At 35.2% G+C, this 23,446-nt stretch overlaps 1 protein-coding gene across 1 annotated transcript in view; it reads left to right on the top strand.

Annotated features, from left to right (window-relative positions):
- Nucleotides 1–23,446, top strand: part of ryr2a (ryanodine receptor 2a (cardiac)) — a 207,180-nt gene that overhangs the window by 75,398 nt on the left and 108,336 nt on the right. The window contains exons 11-23 of the mRNA XM_051667848.1: nucleotides 3,805–3,961; nucleotides 4,140–4,304; nucleotides 5,761–5,882; nucleotides 6,696–6,879; nucleotides 7,231–7,366; nucleotides 9,526–9,621; nucleotides 14,444–14,562; nucleotides 14,657–14,790; nucleotides 14,872–15,113; nucleotides 15,322–15,514; nucleotides 15,862–16,078; nucleotides 16,235–16,339; nucleotides 20,796–20,899. Coding sequence (XP_051523808.1) covers nucleotides 3,805–3,961; nucleotides 4,140–4,304; nucleotides 5,761–5,882; nucleotides 6,696–6,879; nucleotides 7,231–7,366; nucleotides 9,526–9,621; nucleotides 14,444–14,562; nucleotides 14,657–14,790; nucleotides 14,872–15,113; nucleotides 15,322–15,514; nucleotides 15,862–16,078; nucleotides 16,235–16,339; nucleotides 20,796–20,899 — 1,974 coding nt within the window. The remainder of the gene's footprint in view (nucleotides 1–3,804; nucleotides 3,962–4,139; nucleotides 4,305–5,760; nucleotides 5,883–6,695; nucleotides 6,880–7,230; nucleotides 7,367–9,525; nucleotides 9,622–14,443; nucleotides 14,563–14,656; nucleotides 14,791–14,871; nucleotides 15,114–15,321; nucleotides 15,515–15,861; nucleotides 16,079–16,234; nucleotides 16,340–20,795; nucleotides 20,900–23,446) is intronic.

A 23,446-nucleotide genomic window follows, 5' to 3' on the forward strand; every position in this document is an offset into this window, starting at 1 on the left:
GAATGCCCAATTCCCAATGCGCTCTAAGTCCTCGTGGTGGCGTAGTGACTCGCCTCAATCCGGGTGGCGGAGGACGAATCTCAGTTGCCTCCGCGTCTGAGACCGTCAATCCGCGCATCTTATCACGTGGCTTGTTGAGCGCGTTACCGCGGAGACCTAGCGCATGTGGAGGCTTCATGCTATTCTCCGCGGCATTCACGAACAACTCACCACGCGCCCCACCGAGAGCAAGAACCACATTATAGCGACCACGAGGAGGTTACCCCATGTGACTCTACCTTCCCTAGCAACCGGGCCAATTTGGTTGCTTAGGAGACCTGACTGGAGTCACTCAGCACGCCCTAGATTCGAACTCGCGACTCCAGGTGTGGTAGTCAGCATCAATGCTCGCTGAGATACCCAGGCCCCCAAGACATGCCTACTATTAATTGTGCCTTTTCCATTAGAATTATCCTACTTCTGAAATCGTAATTACGAGTATGTCAAATACATGCTATTTTCTATGTGTCAAAAATGTACAATATGCATCAAATGGTTACTGATATATACGTAAAAGTATATGACCGACAACAACTCTGCAATACGGTAAATCCTGGAGCAGTAATGAATGAACTTTTGCATTAAAATCTGCTCAGTTATGTTGTCCAAATTAACAGCACAAACAACACCTCTTTCACTTCAACTGTTGTTTTAGTCTAAACGACTCTGAACTGTGATTTAGTCTTGCTTTAATATTTACTGCCTTGACCCTTTAAATTCTCTCTGAGCACAGAGGTGATGTCATTAGTACAGTGTGTTCAGAACGGTAAAACCCTGTACAGTAATCTTCTGGTTTTACGTAATGTTTGACCTCTCTGGCACCAGTGCTGCTTGATACCTACCATGACTTTAATTACACACCGCAGGACATTAACTCAGAAATAGTCTTTACCTTCACTCTCCAGGATGTGCCACAGTTTTCTGCTCTTTATGAACTAAAAATAATCTTGTACACTGTAGCTTCATTTTATTAAAGTGGCATTTTGGGGTTGAGGCCAAATTCTAGCACAAGAGCCCAACACATTTTACTCTTCTGGAGTTTTTTCCTTTGAATTCCAAATGAATCTACTGTTCAAATCCACCTCTTTCTGCCTCATCTGCATTTCCTTTAGCAAAGTTAAGGGAATAGTACACCCAAAATAAATGTTTTGTCATTGTGTGTAGTCATCATCATGTCGTTCCAAACCCAAATGACTTTCTTTCCTCTCTGGAAACACAGAAGGAGATGTTTAGCAGAATGTTCATGCTCTTCCATGTAAAGTATCCTGTAGATATTCAAGCACCAAAAATTAAAAAGCACCTCAAAAGTATCATAGTAAACTATATTCCGAAATTTTTGAAGTAAAAAGATATATTTGTCTGAGGAAATGTTATGATACTTGTTGTTTTTATGTCATTTTTGGAGCTTGACAGCCCCTGATCACTGCATGTGTTGTTCACTGTGTGGAAAAGAGCAGCATGAACACTCTACTAAACATATTCTCTTGTGTTTTATGGAAGACAGAAAGTCATATGTCACTGTGAAAATGTTTGTAATTTTTACAGACGAAGAATGTAATAATGCTACAGTAAAAAAATGTTAACCCCGAAAAAAGGAGAAAAATTATATTTAAAAAGACAAAACGTCATTTTTGTTTTAGCAAAATATTGTATAACATGTTTTAGAAGTCAAATTTATGATTTTTATAACAATTTACATTATAGTTAACAATGAAAATTAGTATTTACTTATAAAATGTTTTTAGAAGTAAAATGAATTAGGATTTTTATAATGATTTACATTATAGTTAACAGTTAAAATGTATATTTATTATTTATATTATAAAATATGTTTTTTAGAAGTAAAATTATATTTATTATTTATATTATAAAATAAAATAAGTAAAATGTATGATTTATGATTTTTATGATCTACCTTATACTTAACAGTAAAATGTATAATTTATTATGTAAAATATGTTTTTAGAAGTAAAATGTATAATTTATGATTTTTATAGGGATTTATATTATACTTAACAGTGAAAATATATATGTATTATTTATATAATAAAATATGTTTTTAGAAGTAAAAATTATTTATATTTTAAAATGTTTTTTAGAAGTAATATTTATAATTTATGATTTTTATAATGATTTACATTATAGTTAACAATGCAAATTAGTATTTATTATTTATATTATAAGATATGTTTTTAGAAGTAAAAATTATAATTGATTACTTATATTATAAAATGTTTTTAGAAGTAAAAAATTAGGATTTTTATAATGATTTACATTATAATTAACAGTTAAAATGTTTATGTAATATTTATATTATAAAAAATGTTTAGAAGTAAAATGTATGATTTATGATTTTTATGAACTATCTTATAGTTAACAGTAAAATGTATAATTATTATTTATATTATAAAATATGTTTTTAGAAGTAAAATGTATAATTTATGATTTTTATAGGGATTTATATTATACTTAACAGTGAAAATGTATATGTATTATTTATATAATAAAATATGTTTTCAGAAGTTAAAAAATATTTATATTTTAAAATATGTTTTTTAGAAGTAAAATTGATTTATATTATAAAATATGTTTTTTAGAAGTAAGATTTTTGATTTGCGATTTTTATAATGATTTACATTATAGTTAACAATGAAAATTAGTATTTATTATTTATATTATAAGATATGTTTTTAGAAGTAAGATTTATATTATAAAATGTTTTTAGAAGTAAAATATATTAGGATTTTTATAATGATTTACATTATAGTTAACAGTTAAAATGTATATTTAATATTTATATTATAAAGTATGTTTTTTAGAAGTAAAATTTGTGATTTGCAATTTTTATAATGATTTATATTATAGTTAACAATGAAAATGTATATTTAGTATTTATATTATAAAATATTGTTTTAGAAGTAAAATTATATTTATTATTTATTTTATAAATTCTTTTTTGAAGTAAAATGTATGATTTATGATTTTTATGATCTACCTTATAGTTAACAGTAAAATGTATAATTTATTATGTAAAATATGTTTTTTAGAAGTAAAATAGATTTATATGATAAAATAGATTTTTTTTAAGTAAAATTGATGATTTATGATTATTATAATGATTTACCTTTTAATTAACAGTAAAAATGTATATAATGATCAACAAGGGCATGGGGGGCCTGTGTAGCTCGGCGAGTATTGACACTGACTATCACCCCTGGAGTCGCGAGTTTGAATCCAGGGTGTGCTGAGTGACTCCAGTCAGGTCTCCTTAGCAACCAAATTGGCCCGGTTGCTAGGGAGGGTAGAGTCACATGGGGTAACCTACTCGTGGTCGTGATTAGTGGTTCTCGCTCTCAGTGGGGCGTGTGGTAAGTTGTGTGTGGATCGTGGAGAGTAGCATGAGTCTCCACATGCTGTGAGTCTCCGCGGTGTCATGCACAACGAGTCACGTGATAAGATGCGCGGATTGACGGTCTCAGAAGCGGAGGCAACTGAGACTTGTCCTCCACCACCCGGATTGAGGCGAGTAACTGCGCCACCACGAGGACCTACTAAGAAGTGGGAATTGGGCATTCCAAAATTGGGGAGAAAAGGGGATAAAAAAATAAACAAGACCATACATTTACAGTACTTCTATAGTAAAGTTTTGTTAAAACTACAGTGAAAAAACAATATTTTTCCATTCCCAAAAGCCCTTTTTTATAGTCTTGCACTGCGGTGAACACTGGTCTCGAGTCCAAGCATCTCCTCTCTCTCTGTGTGCAGGTGGAGCGGTAGTCATACTCGCTGGGGTCAGCCGTTCCGGTTGCGTCATGTGACCACAGGGAAATATCTGAGCATGATGGATGATCAAGGGCTGCTGCTAATGGACAAAGAGAAAGCAGACGTCAAATCAACGGCTTTCTGCTTCCGTTCCTCGAAAGTGAGACTGATACAACACAAACTCCAGTGTATAAAACCTCTCCTGCAGAACAAAATCATTACAAGATTATTGCTTTTAAATATTAGAAGCATGAACTGCAATACATGACAAAAAAGGAATAGAAAGAAAGGACTCAGAATGAGAGTTTACCCATGATCCTCTGTGCTTCCGCCCACAGGAGAAGCTGGATTGTGGTCAGAGGAAGGAAGTGGATGGAATGGGTGTTCCGGATATCAAATATGGCGACTCTGTGTGCTACATCCAGCATGTGGACACTGGACTCTGGCTCACCTACCAATCAGTGGATGCCAAGTGTGCCCGCATGGGCGGAGTCCAGAGAAAGGTGTGGATCTGACCAAAACAATCAGCCGCAGATATACTACTGCAAAATAACGAAGATAACATGCTGATTCAAACACATACTGAGCTCAGCGTGTCACTTGATTTGTAACGAGGAACGTCAGACTGTCAAATACACAATGCACTTTTAGTTATCCGCTAAAATAACAGCTCCAGCTCAAAGTATAGACAGACAAATATTGCGGTATTGTATAAAACTAATCTAATCCACAAAATGATAATAATAATAATAATAATAATAATTGAGTAATAAGTCAAGAACTAGTGTTTTTGCACACACTGTTTTCTCACAAAACATTTTTTTTAGTATTATTACTATTATTACAATGGATTGTTGTATGTTTATTCATATAAATGAACATTAATAAATATAGTTCTGAATCATTTTGAATCTACTAGACTTTATCGGCTGTGTGGTTGAAATGATGGTTCCTCTGATTTTCAGAGCAAATACATAATTATCGAGATATATTGATTATGGTCAATAGACTGAAAAATATTAATATTTCATTTTTGTAGCCATTTCGCCCAGCGCTAATCTGGATGGGGAACCCTATTAAAATGATCGAAAGATACAACAACATATATAAACCCAGAGGAGGTATTTCCTGTGTGATGTGCGTGTGTGCAGGATTAATGTGTGTTTTCAGACACTGTTAGTTCAGTGTGACGTGCCCGTGAGCTCATTTAGAGAGATTCATTACAAACAAACCAAACACACACACTCAACATTTCTGCTGCGGACACTGAGAGGCAGCATGCAGAGATGCCCAGATGGACTTGTCCGTGTGTGTGTGTGTGTGTTTGTATGTGCAGTATGAGGCAGCATATGTGTGTGTTGAAATGTGATGTAATGTACATTTCAGGTAGAGGTCAACCGATAGTGGATTTTGCCGATACCGATAATTAAGGTGGTGGGAAAGGCCGATAACCAATTAATCGGGCAATTTATAGAATGTAAAAAGTTATAATAATAATAATATTCTTTCTTTACTGTGGTGGGCATAGATAAATAAAATCCCAGATGCAGTTTTTTATTCAACCAAAATCCCAATGATAACCAGAAGATTTGGTGCATAACGCAGGACTTTTAAGTATAAACAAGCTCGAAACACAATGAGGACTCTTATTTTGTAATAAAAAAATAATGAAAAAAATATCTACAACTATTGACATAGATTTTTGCCAATAACCGATAGTTCCAAAAAGCAGCTATCGGTACCAATTAATAGGTATAACCGATATATCGATCTACCTCTAATTTCAGGTGTGTGTGTGTATGGATTGTTATTGTAATATAGTGTACAGTACAGGTGTTTGTGTACAGTATGAGTCAGCATATGTGTGTGCATTGTAAATGTAGCGTTCTGTACAGTTCAGGTGTGTGTTTATGGATTATAAATGTAATGTACAGATGTGTGTGTGTGTGTGTGTTTTAGGCCATCATGCATCATGAAGGTCACATGGATGATGGATTAACATTGTCACGATCACAACACGAGGAGTCGCACACAGCTAGAGTCATACGCAGCACTGTCTTCCTCTTTAACCGCTTTATCAGGTAACACACACACACTCAAGCACGCAGGCACGCACATGCACACACTCATGCACGCACAAACACACACAATCACATAAACACACATACATACACAAACACACTCACTCAAACACACACACACACACACTTACACACTCACACACACTCACTCACTCACTCACTCACTCACTCACTCACACACACACACACACACACACACAGAGACAAACTTACACACCTCACACACACACACACACAGAGACAAACATACACACTCACACACACACACACATACACACACTCTTACACACACACACACTTACAAACACACACTCACACACACACACAGAGACAAACATACACACTCACACACACAGACAAACACACACATATACACAGACAAACATACACACACACAGAGAAACATACACAAACACACACACACAGACAAACATGCACACTCACACACACAGACAAACACATACACACACACACAAACAAACATACACACGCACAGACAAAAATACACACACACAGAGAAACAGACACACACACTCACTCACACACACACACACACACACACACACACACACACACACACACACACAGACACATATAAACACACACACAGAAACACACTCATTATTTTAATGTATTACCCTCATGGTGTTTTGTTTTAAATTGTGTTAATTTAACATATTTTACAGTGAACAGACATCACTGACATTTTTTTATATTGTAATCAAATCAGACCAGAAAACAATAGCTGACTCTGAACATCAACCTTTTCTGTTGGTGTTTGTTAACTCTCCTCTTCTTCCTCCATGAGTGCAGAGGTCTGGATGCTCTGAGTAAAAAAGGCAAAACCTCCACACTTGATCTACCGATCGAATCGGTCAGTCTGAGTCTTCAGGATCTGATTGGCTACTTCCAGCCACCTGACGAGCACCTGGAGCACGAGGACAAACAGAACCGCCTGCGAGCGCTCAAGAGCCGACAGAACCTGTTCCAGGAGGAGGTACTGATCTAAACACATCACTTTATCACCAGAGACCTTCAGTTTACACACTGGAAGGGAAATGTTGGAATTGGAGCATAATGTCTCATCAGTTGGCCTGTGTCAAAACAAGTGTCTCTTTTATATCTCAGATGATTCTCCGTGTCAACAATCCATTTTTATTCATCCTAAGCATATTTAAGAGGACAAACCTCTGAGACTAAATTGATTCTAAAATGAAACATAAATGAGAGCTCAATAAAGTCCTCTGAGCTTTGGACGAGCAATTTTTCTTCCTTTGGATAATCTCTGCAGAGTTGCGTCATGCATGAGTGTTGGCGACTGACTATAGTTTCTCTTGTGTGTCTCTAGGGAATGATAAACCTGGTGCTGGAGTGTATCGATCGTTTACATGTGTACAGCAGCGCGGCTCATTTTGCCGACGTGGCCGGGAAGGAAGCGGGAGAATCCTGGAAATCCATCCTGAACTCCCTGTACGAGCTCCTGGGTAAGATCCACATCTCCATCAGCTCCTTTATCAGCACTTTACACTCACAACATCAATATCTGCTGAAAAACATGCTGACTGGCACTCTATGAGCAGAGAGATGCAGTTCAGTGAGTGATGTCCTATCGCAGGCCCTTTCGACATTTTACCATTTTTAGGGTATGAATTGTAGGCTAAATTCGAATGATAGTCAATTCAGTTTTCACTTATTAACCCTTTAAGCTTAGATGCCAGCGAGAGAAAAAATATTATCGTCAAAATATTAATAACTAAAGTCTTGACCAACACAAAATAGGTATCGTTTGAAAGCTTAGAAGCTCTACTTTCCAATGCATGTAGACATTATGACCAAAACTGAACAAGTGCTTTGAAATTTACAGACAAATCAGAAGTGTTCTGTTTGATAATTTATATAAAAAAATAAAAAATTATTGCACTGTACATATTATTGTAAAAATGATACTTTATTTAACACAGGGACAAAGTTCAGTTCTGTTGGTGTTGCTTATATGCCACACTTTCGCTTGTAACTTCACGAAATATAAACAGAACATAAAATATCACATACCATTATTTAGAAGAGGCGACTATCGAGTATTACCACACACAAGGTAATCAGATGCATAGATCATTAGATAATCCACATGAAGCACAATGTTACATATGACCACCAGGAGATGGCGCCAAATACATGACACACACTCAATGATGACTCAAATGACACAGAATGAAACTCATTCTGTGAAATCTCATTACTAAAACTTTTGATTGCTTTGTCGTATCAACACAAATTTTTTCTCAGATACAGTAGACATGATTGGGAACAAAACAAAAGCAGTTTTTCAGAGCCACCTTATTTACACCCAAAGATAAATAATGTTACATAAGAAAAATAAGCAAAAAAAGTACATTTTTGGCTCAAGTTTATGTGATTTTTTTCAGCAGTTTCTTAGGCTGAGAGTTTCAGAGTGTATCATTAAAAAATCTGAAAAGTTTTCTTTACAATGATACCAAACACTTGACACTCCTTGTTTTTTTATAGAGTTATAAGCCTTTAATTTTGGGTATGCTACTGAAACAGGAAATCTTTAAAAACACCTTCAGAGCTTAAAGGATTAAAATGTTTATTTTTGATATCAGTCATTACATTTACACTTGTAAAAAATAAAATGTTAATTCTTGATATCAAAAATGGAATTTCAAATATTAAAAGCCGTAATTCTGAAAATTTGTATCCATTTCACAGTAAATATTTCAACATGTTAGATTTGGTATTTCATATATCTCGAAATGGATTTGGATATCATTAAATGGAAAAGTAAATAAACATATCTTGAAAGACTTTCTGACTTGTTACAATAACATTACAGATATGTGAAAATAACATTGTCACTAGTGACATTTTGATTAGTTGCAATTCAGTTGTTGATAACAGGAATGGAAATATCAATGTAACTATTCATATCAAAATTACAATTTTTACCAATAACATAGCTGGGTTACACTTTATTTTAGTGGCCTTGTTACAGTGTAATTACACAAGTAATTACTGATTATTACTAATTAACAACCTGTACTATCTATAGGTTTAGGGTTAGTTGCTTGTAATTATGTTTAATTGATTGTTATTACTATAGTCGATACATGTAATATATGTAACGAGGCCACTGTAAAATAAAGTGTTACCTATAGCTGAAATGTGGAATTTCAATTAGTAAGAAAATAATTATAGATAATCTGTCATGTCGTTTTGAAAAGGATGAATGCATTTTCACAAGCAGAATTTCACAATGATCTGTCAGTTACAGGTATAAAAAATGACGGTCTTTACTGTCAAAAATGTGTATTTCCACGAATGATATCAAGAATGAATGATTTTACTTGTGCAAACCTAATTACTGATATCAAAAATGCATTTTCAGTAGTAGTAATTCCATTACTGATATAAAGAATTAGCATTTTAACTAATAGAAATAGAATTATAGATGTCTATAATTCATATCCTGCACATGATTAAATGTTGAAAGGGTTTGCGATGCTTTCCAGCTATTATCTTTTAGATACATACTTGAATTCTGGTTTCACTTTGCACTCTTTCTTCTGACATCAATGAATGCTCTTTTTACTCTCTTTCCATGATAATCTGTCTGTCTCTGCAGCTGCTCTGATCAGAGGAAACAGGAAGAATTGTGCCCAGTTTTCTGGCTCTCTGGATTGGCTTATCAGTCGTCTGGAGAGGTTGGAAGCCTCATCTGGTATGTAGTCTGTTATTCTAGTAATAAAGTAATAGTTTATGAAAAAAGAAAAATTATCTCATAATTTAGTCACACTCATGTCGATCCAAACCCATATGACTTGCTTTCTTCCGTGGAACACAAAAGGAGATGTTTAGCAGAATGTTTGTGCTGCTCTTTTCCATGCAAATAAAGAATACAGTGACCACAGACTGTTAATCTCCAAAAAGAAAATAAAAAACACTATAGAAGGATGATGAAAGTAGTTTGTATGACTGGTGCTCTATATTCCAAGTCTTCAGAAATCACACGATAGCTTTGTGTGAGGAACAGTCTGAAATGTAATTTCTTATTCACTGAAAATCTTTCCTTCCCCCACAGCTCTCTATTCTCATTCATGCATATTCTGATCTAGAATGTCATTATTCTTTTAAACACTTTTATTGCATACAGCCTAACATAAACCTGCCAGATTTAAAAAATGTGGAAGTATTTTTGGGTGAACGATCCATTTGAAACTTTTTTTTTAATCATTTGAGCAACTGCAGAGCCTTCAATCAATCAAGCACCGAGCTGTGTGAGGATCACTCAGAGGTTTACTGTGCAGATACAGTAAATCCTGTAGAATGATGAGAACATCACACAGATGATAGAACTTCAGTCATAATGAGCAAAGAGAGAGAGAGTGAGAGAGAGATTATCTGTCTGACACATGCAGAAAAGAGATTTCACAATGTGTGTGATGTATGTTCACATCTGATCAGAGTCAGTCAAACACCTTTAATTAATACTCTATCAGCATAATGGAATTATTAGTATAATGTTTTAACTATGGTGAGTGTGAGAGGCTAATTTTGAGGTGTTATGATTATGGTGGATGTTATCATGAGAGGTTATTTTTGCAATATGATTGTGATTGAAGTTATCATGAGAGGTTATTGTTGTGATGTTATGATATTGATGTATGTCATCATGATAGGTTATTGTTGTGGTGTTATGATTATGATTAATTTTGTCATGAGATGTTATTGTTGCTGTGTTATGATTATGATGGATGTTATCATGAGATGTTGTTGTTGTGGTGTTATGATTGTGATGTATGTCGTCATGATAGGTTATTGTTGTGGTGTTATGATTGTGATGGATGTTATCATGAGATGTTATTGTTGTGGTGTTATGATTGTGATGTATTTCATCATGAGATGTTTTTTATTAAGGTGTTATGATTGTGATGAATGTTATCATATGTTGTTGTAGTGTTATGATTGTGATGTATGCATTATGAGATGTTTTTGTCAAGGCGTTATGATTGTGATGAATGTTATCATATGTTGTTGTTGTGGTGTTATGATTGTGATGTATGTCATCATGAGATGTTTTTGTTAAGGCGTTATGATTGTGATGAATGTTATCATATGTTGTTGTAGTGTTATGATTGTGATGTATGCATTATGAGATGTTTTTGTCAAGGCGTTATGATTGTGATGAATGTTATCATATGTTGTTGTTGTGGTGTTATGATTGTGATGTATGTCATCATGAGATGTTTTTGTTAAGGCGTTATGATTGTGATGAATGTTATCATATGTTATTGTTGTGGTGTTATGATTGTGATGGATGTTATCATGAGATGTTGTTGTTGTGGTGTTATGATTGTGATGTATGTCGTCATGATAGGTTATTGTTGTGGTGTTATGATTGTGATGGATGTTATCATGAGATGTTATTGTTGTGATGTTATGATTGTGATGTATTTCATCGTGAGATGTTTTTGTTAAGGCGTTATGATTGTGATGAATGTTATCATTTGTTGTTGTGGTGTTATGATTGTGATGTATTTCATTATGAGATGTTTTGTTAAGGCATTATGATTGTGATGAATGTTATCATGAGAGGTTATTGTTGTGATGTTATGATTGATAATTTTGTCATGAGATGATATTGTTGCTGTGTTATGATTGTGATGTATGTTATCATATGTTGTTGTTGTGGTGTTATGATTGTGATGTATGCCATTATGATAGGTTATTGTTGTGGTGTTATGATCGTGATGTATGTCATCATGAGATGTTTTTGTTAAGGTGTTATGATTGTGATTAATTTTATCATATGTTGTTGTTGTGGTGTTATGATTGTGATGTATGCCATTATGATAGGTTATTGTTATGGTGTTATGATTGTGATGTATGCCATTATGATAGGTTATTGTTGTGGTGTTATGATCGTGATGTATGTCATCATGAGATGTCTTTGTTAAGGTGTTATGATGTTGATGAATTTTATCATATGTTGTTTTTGTGGTGTTGTGATTGTGATGTATGCCATTATGATAGGTTATTGTTATGGTGTTATGATTGTGATGTATTTCATTATGAGATGTTTTTGTTAAGGCGTTATGATTGTGATGAATGTTATCATGAAATGTTATTGTTGCTGTGTTATGATTGTGATGTATGTTATCATATGTTGTTGTGGTGGTGTTATGATTGTGATGTATGCCATTATGATAGGTTATTGTTGTGGTGTTATGATTGTGATGTATGTCATCATGAGATGTTTTTGTTAAGGTGTTATGATTGTGATGAATGTTATCATATGTTGTTGATGTGGTGTTATGATTGTGATGTATGCCATTATGGTAGGTTATTGTTGTGGTGTTATGATTGTGATGTATTTCATCATGAGATGTTTTGTTAAGGTGTTATGATTGTGATATATTTCATTATGAGATGTTTTGTTAAGGCGTTATGATTGTGATGAATGTTATCATGATAGGTTATTGTTGTGATGTTATGATTGTGATGAATTTTGTCATGAAATGTTATTGTTGCTGTGTTATGATTGTGATGTATGTTATCATATGTTGTTGTGGTGTTATGATTGTGATGTATGCCATTATGATAGGTTATTGTTGTGGTGTTATGATTGTGATGTATTTCATCATGAGATGTTTTTGTTAAGGTGTTATGATTGTGATGTATTTAATTATGAGATGTTTTTGTTAAGGCGTTATGATTGTGATGAATGTTATCATGAGATGTTATTGTTGTGATGTTATGATTGTGATGTATTTCATCATGAGATGTTTTTGTTAAGGCATTATGATTGTGATGAATGTTATCATATGTTGTTGTTGTGGTGTTATGATTGTGATGTATGCCATTATGATAGGTTATTGTTGTGGTGTTATGATTGTGATGTATTTCATCATGAGATGTTTTGTTAAGGTGTTATGATTGTGATGTATTTAATTATGAGATGTTTTTGTTAAGGCGTTATGATTGTGATGAATGTTATCATGAGAGGTTATTGTTGTGATGTTATGATTGTGATGAATTTTGTCATGAGATGTTATTGTTGCTGTGTTATGATTGTGATGTATGTTATCATATGTTGTTGTGGTGGTGTTATGATTGTGATGGATGTTATCATGAGAGGTTATTGTTAAGGTGTTATGACTGTGATGAATGTTATCATGAGAGGTTATTTTTGTGGTGTCATGATTGTGATGTATGCCATCATGATAGGTTATTGTTGTGGTGTTATGATTGTGATTGATGTTATCATAATAGGATACTGTTGTGGTGTTATGATTGTAATGAATGTTATCATGATAAGTTTTTGTTAAGGTGTTATGATTGTGAAGAATTTTGTTGTGATGTTATGATTGTGATGGATGTTATTATGATAGATTATTGTTAAGGTGTTATGATTGTGATTGATGTTATCATGAGAGATTATTTTTGTGGTACTATGATTGTGATTTATGTCATGATAGGTTATTGTTGTGGTGTTATGATTGTGATGAATTTTGTCATAAGATGTTATTGTTGCTGTGTTATGATTGTGATAGATATTATGAGCTGTTATTGTTAAGTTGTTATGATATGTTGTGGTAGATGTTTTCATGAGAGGTCATTGATGTGTTATGATTGTGATAAATATTATCATGAGAGGTTTTTATGGTTGTGGTGTTATGATTGTGATTGATGTTATCATGAGAGGTTGTTGTTAAGGTGTTATGATTGTGGTGAATTTTGTCATGAGATGTTATTTTTGCTGTGTTATGATTGTAATAGATGTTATGAGCTGTTATTGTTAAGGTGTTATGATTGTGATTAATTTTGTCATGAGATGTTATTGTTGTGATGCTATGATTTAGATTTTTTTAAATGTTATTGTTGCAGTGTTATGATATGTTGTGATGGATGTTTTCATAAGAGGTTATTGATGTGTTATGATTGTGATAAATATTATCATGAGAGGTTTTTGTGGTTGTGGTGTTATGTTGTGATGTGATGGATGTTTTCATGAGAGGTCATTGTTGTGTTATGATTGTGAAGAATTTTGTTGTTAGATGTTATTGTTGTGGTGTTATGTTTGTGATTGATGTTATCACGAGAGGTTATTGTTAAGGTGTTATGATTGTGAAGAATTTTGTCATGAGATGTTATTGTAGTGATGTTATGATTGTGATTGATGTTATCATGAGAGGTTATTGTTGTGGTGTTATGATTGTGATTGATGTTATCATGAGAGGTTATTGTTAAGGTGTTATGACTGTGATTGATGTTATCATGAGAGGTTATTGCTGTGGTGTTATGATTGTGATGTATGTCATCATGGTAAGTTATTGTTGCAGTGTTATGATTGTGATGAATGTCATCATAATAGGATACTGTTGTAGTGTTATGATTGTAATGAATGTTATCATGAGATATTTTTGTTAAGGTGTTATGATTGTGATATATGTCATCATAATAGGATACTGTTGTGGTGTTATGATTGTGATATATGTCATCATAATAGGAGAGGATATTTTTGTGGTTGTGTGTGTCTGTAGGAATTCTGGAAGTTCTTCATTGTGTTCTGGTGGAGAGTCCAGAAGCTCTGAACATCATCAAAGAGGGCCATATCAAATCCATCATCTCTTTACTGGACAAACACGGACGCAACCACAAGGTGAACAGACATTGACAGCAAGCTACTGTAGTGTGTGTGTGTGTTTTTGTTTGTGTGTGTCTGTTCTAATGACTCTCTGTCTCTCTCTCTTTAGGTTCTGGATGTGTTATGTTCTCTCTGTGTGTGTCATGGTGTGGCAGTTCGCTCTAATCAGCACCTGATCTGTGATAACTTGCTGCCAGGGAGAGACCTGCTGCTGCAGACACGACTTGTCAATCACGTCAGCAGGTAAACCATGGTCAACACTTCCTGCTTCACACCTTTACCTGATACTCTCATTCTCAACTTCTCACTCTCTTTCTCATTCAGTATGAGGCCTAATATCTTCCTGGGTGTGAGTGAAGGCTCCGCCCAGTACAGGAAGTGGTATTATGAGCTCATAGTGGATCACGTGGTTCCGTTTGTTACGGCTGAGGCCACACACCTGCGGGTGGGCTGGGCGTCCACACAGGGCTACTGTCCTTACCCGGGCGGAGGAGAAGGATGGGGGGGCAATGGTGTAGGGGACGACCTTTACTCTTATGGCTTTGATGGGCTACACCTGTGGGCAGGTGAGAAGAAAATGTATGCTAGTTATCCATTGCAAACATTGTCTTATTCTTCTGTGCAGGTGAAAATGCATTTTAGCCCTTAGGCCTGACAGTTTTATAGCAGATTATAAAAATGCTATTTTAGTGTAATAATATTTATGGGTAGCCATCATGAGCTGTTTAAAAGAGCTGTGAAGGGTTTAAATAAAATGTGAGATCTGATTGGTAGGTTGCGTGGCACGGTCGGTGAGCTCACCCAATCAGCACCTGCTGCGGGCAGAGGACGTGGTGAGCTGCTGTCTAGATCTGAGCGCTCCGAGCATCTCATTCCGTATCAACGGCCAGCCCGTCCAGGGAATGTTTGAGAACTTTAATTCAGATGGACTCTTTTTCCCCGTCGTGTCCTTCTCTGCTGGAGTCAAGTGAGTTACAAATACACAGACTGAACATGAATTATTACGATTAACAACAGGTTCCCCACGGCCATGGAAAACCAAAATGTCAGGGTATTTTAAAATTGAGTTTTTCAGGCCTGGAAAAGTCATACAAATGTCTGTACTGAATATACATTTTTCTAGTTATGGTCAGCTCTCAAATTCTCTAGAAATTGCTTTTTGTGAACCCAGTCACTTTAAAGTGATTCTAAAGAATCCAGACAACTAGTTATTATATTATAGATGCATGTTGTTACTTTTAGAACTTTTAGCCCAAGATATTAATTTTATACCACAATTGAAATTAAACAATGATTCGTGGATGATGTTCTCAGAGTGCGCTACCTGCTGGGCGGTCGCCACGGAGAGTTCAAGTTCCTTCCGCCTTCCGGTTACGCTCCGTGTTTTGAGGCCGTTTTACCACGAGAAAAACTGCGAGTGGAACACAGTCAAGAGTATAAACATGATCACGGAAAAACACGTGACCTTCTGGGACCCACGATCACACTGTCACAAGCTGCCTTCACACCAACACCTGTAGATACCAGTCAGGTACAGATTAGATTCAGAATAATTTTTTTCCTCAGAAGTCTCATAAAACAGCTCTTTAAATTTGATTATTTTAAGTTTAAAAGAACAAAACTTAAGTTTTAAGTTGTTTCTTTCAGAGTTTATGTTGAGACACGCTTTTGTTTTTCTGCTGTTTAGATCATCTTGCCACCACATCTTGAGCGAATCCGAGAGAAACTGGCTGAAAACATCCATGAGCTGTGGGTGATGAACAAGATTGAGCTTGGATGGACCTACGGGACGGTACATAAAACATTCAATTTATTTTCTTTTTTTCTTTGTGTTGTTTTAGACAGAAACATTTCAAATCTTAAGTGGCAAATGTTTTTTAGCTCATATTAGCAGAAGTATTTTAGAGTTGATGTGACGTCGACATGATACTATTCTTATGACCGTTATCTTATGAAGTTACAATGAATTGAAAAGAGCTCTTCTATGATGAACATTAGATAGATTTCTTTTTTTTTTTATATCCCCTTTTCTCCCAATTTTGAATGCCCAATTCCCACTACTTAGTAGGTCCTCGTGGTGGCGCGGTTACTCACCTCAATCCGGGTGGTGGAGGACAAGTCTCAGTTGCCTCCGCTTCTGAGACGTCAATCCGTGCATCTTATCACGTGACTCGTTGTGCATGACACCGCGGAGACTCACAGCATGTGGAGGCTCATGCTACTCTCCACGATCCACACACAACTCACCACACGCCCCATTGAGAGCGAGAACCAATCACGACCACGAGGAGGTTACCCCATGTGACTCTACCCTCCCTAGCAACCGGGCCAATTTGGTTGCTTAGGAGACCTGGCTGGAGTCACTCAGCACACCCTGGATTCAAACTCGGGACTCCAGGGGTGATAGTCAGCGTCAGTACTCGCTGAGATACCCAGGCCCCCACGTTTTAGATTTCAGATTTAAAATTCATGGTTGTATTTTTGTGGGATGTCAAGTCATAAATACGGTGATATATCTGTTTTTAATGTCAGAAATATGGTGGTATAATCTTTTTGAAATTCAATTGCTGAAAATAAAACAGATTTGTATAACACATATAGAATTCACTCATTAACACTTTCTATGAAGCCCATATTTATAATGCATTGTAAATATATAAATGCTTTATACTGCATTCATAATGTCTCATAATACACCTTATCATACGTAAATACTTCTCTAACTACAGTTATAATACGTTATAAGACTTCCCCTATTCATAGTTATACTTTAGAGTATAATGCATTATAACACAAGCAACATTCAATTTTAATTTAATTTAATTAGTTAATGGTATAAGTGTTGTATAGTGTATAGTGATGTGATCATATTATAAGTGTTCTTTGTCTGCTTTAATTAAAGTTACAAAAGCAATATCTTCTTATAAACTTGTAACATACAATACATCACAAGTCAAACTTATATAATAGAAGTTATTTATAAAATAAGATGCACAAACATTAAAGTTGATTGAATAGAGTTCAGTATAGAATCAGACTGATTGTTTTTATTCTTGTGTGTGTTTACACTCATATAGATTGGTCATGTGTGATTATAAACATATATATTTGAGAGAGAGAGTTTCTGATATATTTGAACCTTGTAACTTTACAAGTGTTTTTCATAATATCTCAAAATGTACATTGAATGTGTGTTATTTTGTATTTTGTGCATGTGTAATGTATATAACTTCCAGCATGACTCGTAATGTCTTATAACCACTTACAAATATCTTATAGATGTTTATATGAAGAAACTGCTTTTGTCACTTTACTTAAAGCATACCTATTAAATATATACAGTTGCAATCACAATTATTCAACCCCCCTGACCAGCAATACATTCTGGTGATGTGAATTAAAACACATCAACTAAAACCTCAGTAAACAGTCAACGTAAGTTTTTAAAACACATTTGAGTGATTTTGAGAACAAAGAGTTCAGTTTACCCCCAAAGTCAATCATTTGTGGAGCATCCTTTATCCTTAACAGCAAATAAATGTTTCAGGTAAGTGTTCTCAGGCTTCAGACACCTCTCTATTAGAATTTTTACACATTTCTCATGAGCAAAAGCTTCCAGCTCATTGACATTCTTTGGTTTCTGTGCTGCCACTGCTTCCTTGAAATCCCAACAAAGGTTTGCAATGGGATTTTAATGATGGACTGAAAGGGGCATTCAAGGACATTCCACGACCTATCCCTGAACCAGATTTTGGACAACTTGGATGTATCCTTGGTGTTATTGTCTTGCTGGAAAGTCCAGTGATCACCGAGCTTCAATTTACACACTGAAGGCATCACATTTTTCATGCCAAAATGGCCCGATACCTGAAAGGATCCATGGTGTCAGTCACATGGTCAGGACAACCGTTTCCTGCAGCCGCAAAACACCCCCATAACAGGACTGACCCACCTCCATGCTTGACTGTGGGGATGGTGTCGTTCTTGTCATCACCTTGTCATCTTACTCCAGATGTACTGCTGACCCATGGGTGTAAAACTCATTTTCAGTTTAGTGTCATACAGTGGTGTGAAAAAGTGTTTGCCCCCTTCCTGATTTCTTATTTTTTTGCATGTTTGTCGCACTTAAATGTTTCAGATCATCAAACAAGTTTCAATATTAGTCAAAGATAAGTAAACACAAAATGCAGTTTTTAAATGAAGGTTGTTATTATTAAGGGAAAACAAAATCCAAACCTACATGGCCCTGTGTGAAAAAGTGTTTGCCCCACCTGTTAAAACATAACTTAACTGTGGTTTATCACACCTGAGTTCAATTTCTCTAGCCACACCCAGGCCTGATTACTGCCACACCTGTTCTCAATCAAGAAATCACTTAAATAGGACCTGCCTGACAAAGTGAAGTAGACCAAAAGATCTTCAAAAGCTAGACATCATGCCGAGATCCAAAGAAATTCAGGAACAAATGAGAAAGAAAGTAATTGAGATCTATCAGTCTGGAAAAGGTTATAAAGCCATTTCTAAAGCTTTGGGACTCCAGAGAACCACAGTGAGAGCCATTATCCACAAATGGCGAAAACATGGAACAGTGGTGAACCTTCCCAGGAGTGGCCGGCCGACCAAAATTACCCCAAGAGCGCAGCGACGACTCATCCAAGAGGTCACAAAAGACCCCACAACAACATCCAAAGAACTGCAGGCCTCACTTGCCTCAGTTAAGGTCAGTGTTCATGACTCCACCATAAGAAAGAGACTGGGCAAAAATGGCCTGCATGGCAGAGTTCCAAGACGAAAACCACTGCTGAGCAAAAAGAACATTAAGGCTCGTCTCATGTTTGCCAGAAAACATCTTGATGATCTCCAAGACTTTTGGGAAAATACTCTGTGGACTGACGAGAACTTTTTGGAAGGTGTGTGTCCCATTACATCTGGCGTAAAAGTAACACCGCATTTCAGAAAAAGAACATCATACCAACAGTAAAATATGGTGGTGGTAGTGTGATGGTCTGGGGCTGTTTTGCTGCTTCAGGACCTGGAAGACTTGCTGTGATAAATGGAACCATGAATTCTGCTGTCTACCAAAAAATCCTGAAGGAGAATGTCCGGCCATCTGTTCGTGACCTCAAGCTGAAGCGAACTTGGGTTCTGCAGCAGGACAATGATCCAAAACACACCAGCAAGTCCACCTCTGAATGGCTGAAGAAAAACAAAATGAAGACTTTGGAGTGGCCTAGTCAAAGTCCTGACCTGAATCCTATTGAGATGCTGTGGCATGACCTTAAAAAGGCAGTTCATGCTCGAAAACCCTCCAATGTGGCTGAATTACAACAATTCTGCAAAGATGAGTGGGCCAAATTCCTCCACAGCGCTGTAAAAGACTCATTGCAAGTTATCGCAAACGCTTGATTGCAGTTGTTGCTGCTAAGGGTGGCCCAACCAGTTATTAGGTTTAGGGGGCAATCACTTTTTCACACAGGGCCATGTAGGTATGGATTTTGTTTTCCCTTAATAATAACAACCTTCATTTAAAAACTGCATTTTGTGTTTACTTGTGTTATCTTTGACTAATATTTAAACTTGTTTGATGATTTTTCACACCACTGTACATCTATAAAACCTTCTTCCAAGACTCCACAGTCTTTCCTAATTACTTCTTGAATATTCAAGTCAACATTTCCCTTGGTGAAGTTTTGCTTTCTTCCACACCCCAAGAAGGTTGCTGTTGTACCATATTTAAAAAATGTATGAATGGTGCTGCCAACACTGTCTATTGGAAATTGAAGTGCCTTAGAAATGTACTTTTAGCCATGACCTTTCTTGTGTAATGAAATAATCTCCTCGATTAGCTTTTGAGAAAGCTTATTTTTAATTGCATTTTTTGCATAGAAATACATTTTTGCTTACAACGCTAAACTTACATTTAAAACTTAAATATGTGCCATTGCAGATTGATGACTTAATTTTGTTTTAAAACAATTACTTGTGTAGCCTTACATATTTAAGAAACATGTGTGTGTATATTACAACTATTATAACTTCTGCAGATAAAATTGTGTTGCTTGTGTTATAATACATTATACTCTAAGGTATAACCATGAATAGGTACGTATCATAATGTATTATAATTGTGGTTAAAATTATTTATGAGAAGTTTTAACATATTATAAGTTGTATTATGAGACATTACTAATGCATTATAAATATGGGCTTCATAGAAAGTGTTACCATTCACTCTATTGATCTTGTAGGTAAGAGACGATAATAAGCGACAGCATCCGTGTCTGGTGGAGTTCTCTAAACTTCCTGAACAAGAGCGCAGCTACAATCTACAGATGTCTCAGGAGACGTTGAAGTAAGATTCCTGTGTGTGTGACGACCGATCTCCCAGATTCCAGACCACACATGGTGCGTGTGGAGTTAGAAGTAATTTAGTCATTATTTGGACAACGGAGCATATGTCTATTCAAAACCTCAAAACACTCTTAAACCCTTTAGAGAATCAGGCATTGATATTGATGAAATCCTCTTTGAATTATATCCTCTTTGAACATGTTTTTAGGAAGCCGCTGGTTATAAAATAATACTACATTTTGTTTAAGGGTGAATTTTGGAAGAGTAAGAGATAGTTCAATATTCATTGAACAATTCAATGCACAAAAGTATCAGAAAAATTATTCATTAAAAGCAGTAACGGTAAATTCATTTTTTTTATTTTTTATTAAGGACTATTCTGTATATATTGATGATATATTTGCTGGTATAATCAAAATGATAAAAAATACCCATGTCAATGTAATGTAGTAAATTTAATATACCATGAATATGAACAAATAAATAAAAAAACATTACAATAAGGTTCCATTAGTTAACATTAATTAATAACATTAGTTAATACGAACTAACAATGAATAATAATTTACAGCATTTATTAATCGTAATTAGCTCAGATGTGCCCAAGAGAAAAATAAATACGTGTCTAAATATTAATAACTACAGCTTTGATCAACACAAAATCGGTATCGTTTGAAAGCCTATAACCTCTATTTTCCAATGCATGTTGGCATTATGACCAAAACTGAACAAGTGCTTTGAAATTTGCAGACAAATCAGAAGTGTTTCGTTTTTATCATTTATGAAAAAAGTTGCGCTGTACATATTATTGCAATCAGTAAAAACATCAATCTCGTCAAATAGCCATGTGTCATATGTTGTTGGAAAGCTCTCAAAGTGTAGAATACAACCAGTCTATTTGTTTTACTCACAGACAAAAATATAGCGAGTAATAGCTAAGTATATGTCTTTGATAATTATGTTGGTGTTGCTTATATGCTGAGTTTTCGCATATAACTTCAGGAAAAATAATCGGAACATAAAATGTCACATACCATTATTTAGAGAAGGTGATTATCTTTCAAACGAGTCCACACACAAGATAATCAGATGTATAGATCATTAGATAATCCACATGAAGCCCAATGTTACATATGGCCACCAGCAGGTGGCGCCAAATACATGACACAGACTCAATGATGACTCAAATGGCACAGAATGATACTCATTCTGTTAATTAAATTAATTACAAAATTATATTTATTATATTATATTATATTATAGAGTTATAAGCCTTTCATTTCGGGTATGCCACTGAAACAGGAAATCTTTAAAAACACCTTCAGAGCTTAAAGGGTTAATGTTAATATCAACATATACTAATACATTTTTAAAATAAATAGTTGTATTAGTTGATATTAGTTAATTTACTATGATCTAACATGAACTAATAATGAACAATTGCATTTTTATTAACTACTATTAACTAAGATTAATAATTGCTGTAAGAAATATATATTATTCATTGTTAGTTCGTGATACCTTATGTATTAACTAATGTTAACAAATGGAACCTTACTGTAAGAAAATTACAGGTCAAATACTCACTGTATGTGAAAAATTGCTACATTTCTTTCATAAGTGAAAGTGACTAGCCGTGACCTTTTTGTCTGACTGTGTAGCTATTTTTTTCCATGCCAGATCTGTTGTTTTGATACAGTTCACAGTATCAGCTATTTTTATATTACTATATTTAATCAATATTAGATATTATTTAGTTGTTGTAAACTAACGTTGCTGAGGGTTAAGGACATTTTTTCCACTGTGAATGAACCTCACATTGATTAGTACTCGTCTCTCTCTCTCTCTCTCTCTTTTCTGTCTCTCCACACTATCAGAAGTGTTCTTCAGGAGCTCTTTTAATGAGTCTTTCCATTTAATTAGAATTTTAGAATTCTATGGTGTCAGCGCACATGTGTATGTGTCCCTGAAGTGGAATTGTGTCTTAATTAAATGTTCTGTGTTGTTATGTAGGATGTTCTCACTCAGGTTCTGCACTAAGGAATATTACAGGTTATTTTCAACCTAATGTCTGTCAGCAAACAGGGAACATGTTACTCTATATTCAAATTTTCAACTAATGTCATGACCAGTGTAAAAACAGAAACTTGCACTGAAAAAAAAAAAAAAAAAAAATAAAGTTTATATATAGTATGTTTCTAGCATGTATTTTCTGTGTATATATATTTATAGGATTATAGTTGTTTTTTTGGGGGGGGATTTTTCCCCTTTTTCTCCCAATTTGGAATGCCCAATTCCCAATGCGCTCTAAGTCCTCGTGGTCGCATAGTGATTCGCCTCAGTCCGGGTGGCGGAGGACGAATCCCAGTTGCCTCCGCGCTGAGACAGTCAACCTGCGCATCTTATCAGGTGGCTTGTTGAGCGTGTTGCCACGGAGACATAGCGCGTGTGGAGGCTTCATGCCATCCACCACGGCAACCACGCTCAATTCACCATGCGCACCACCGAGAACAAACCACATTATAGCGACCACGAGGAGGTTACCCCA

This window comes from Myxocyprinus asiaticus, chromosome 32, assembly GCF_019703515.2.
Source record: "Myxocyprinus asiaticus isolate MX2 ecotype Aquarium Trade chromosome 32, UBuf_Myxa_2, whole genome shotgun sequence".
In the NCBI taxonomy this organism is placed as follows: domain Eukaryota; kingdom Metazoa; phylum Chordata; class Actinopteri; order Cypriniformes; family Catostomidae; genus Myxocyprinus; species Myxocyprinus asiaticus.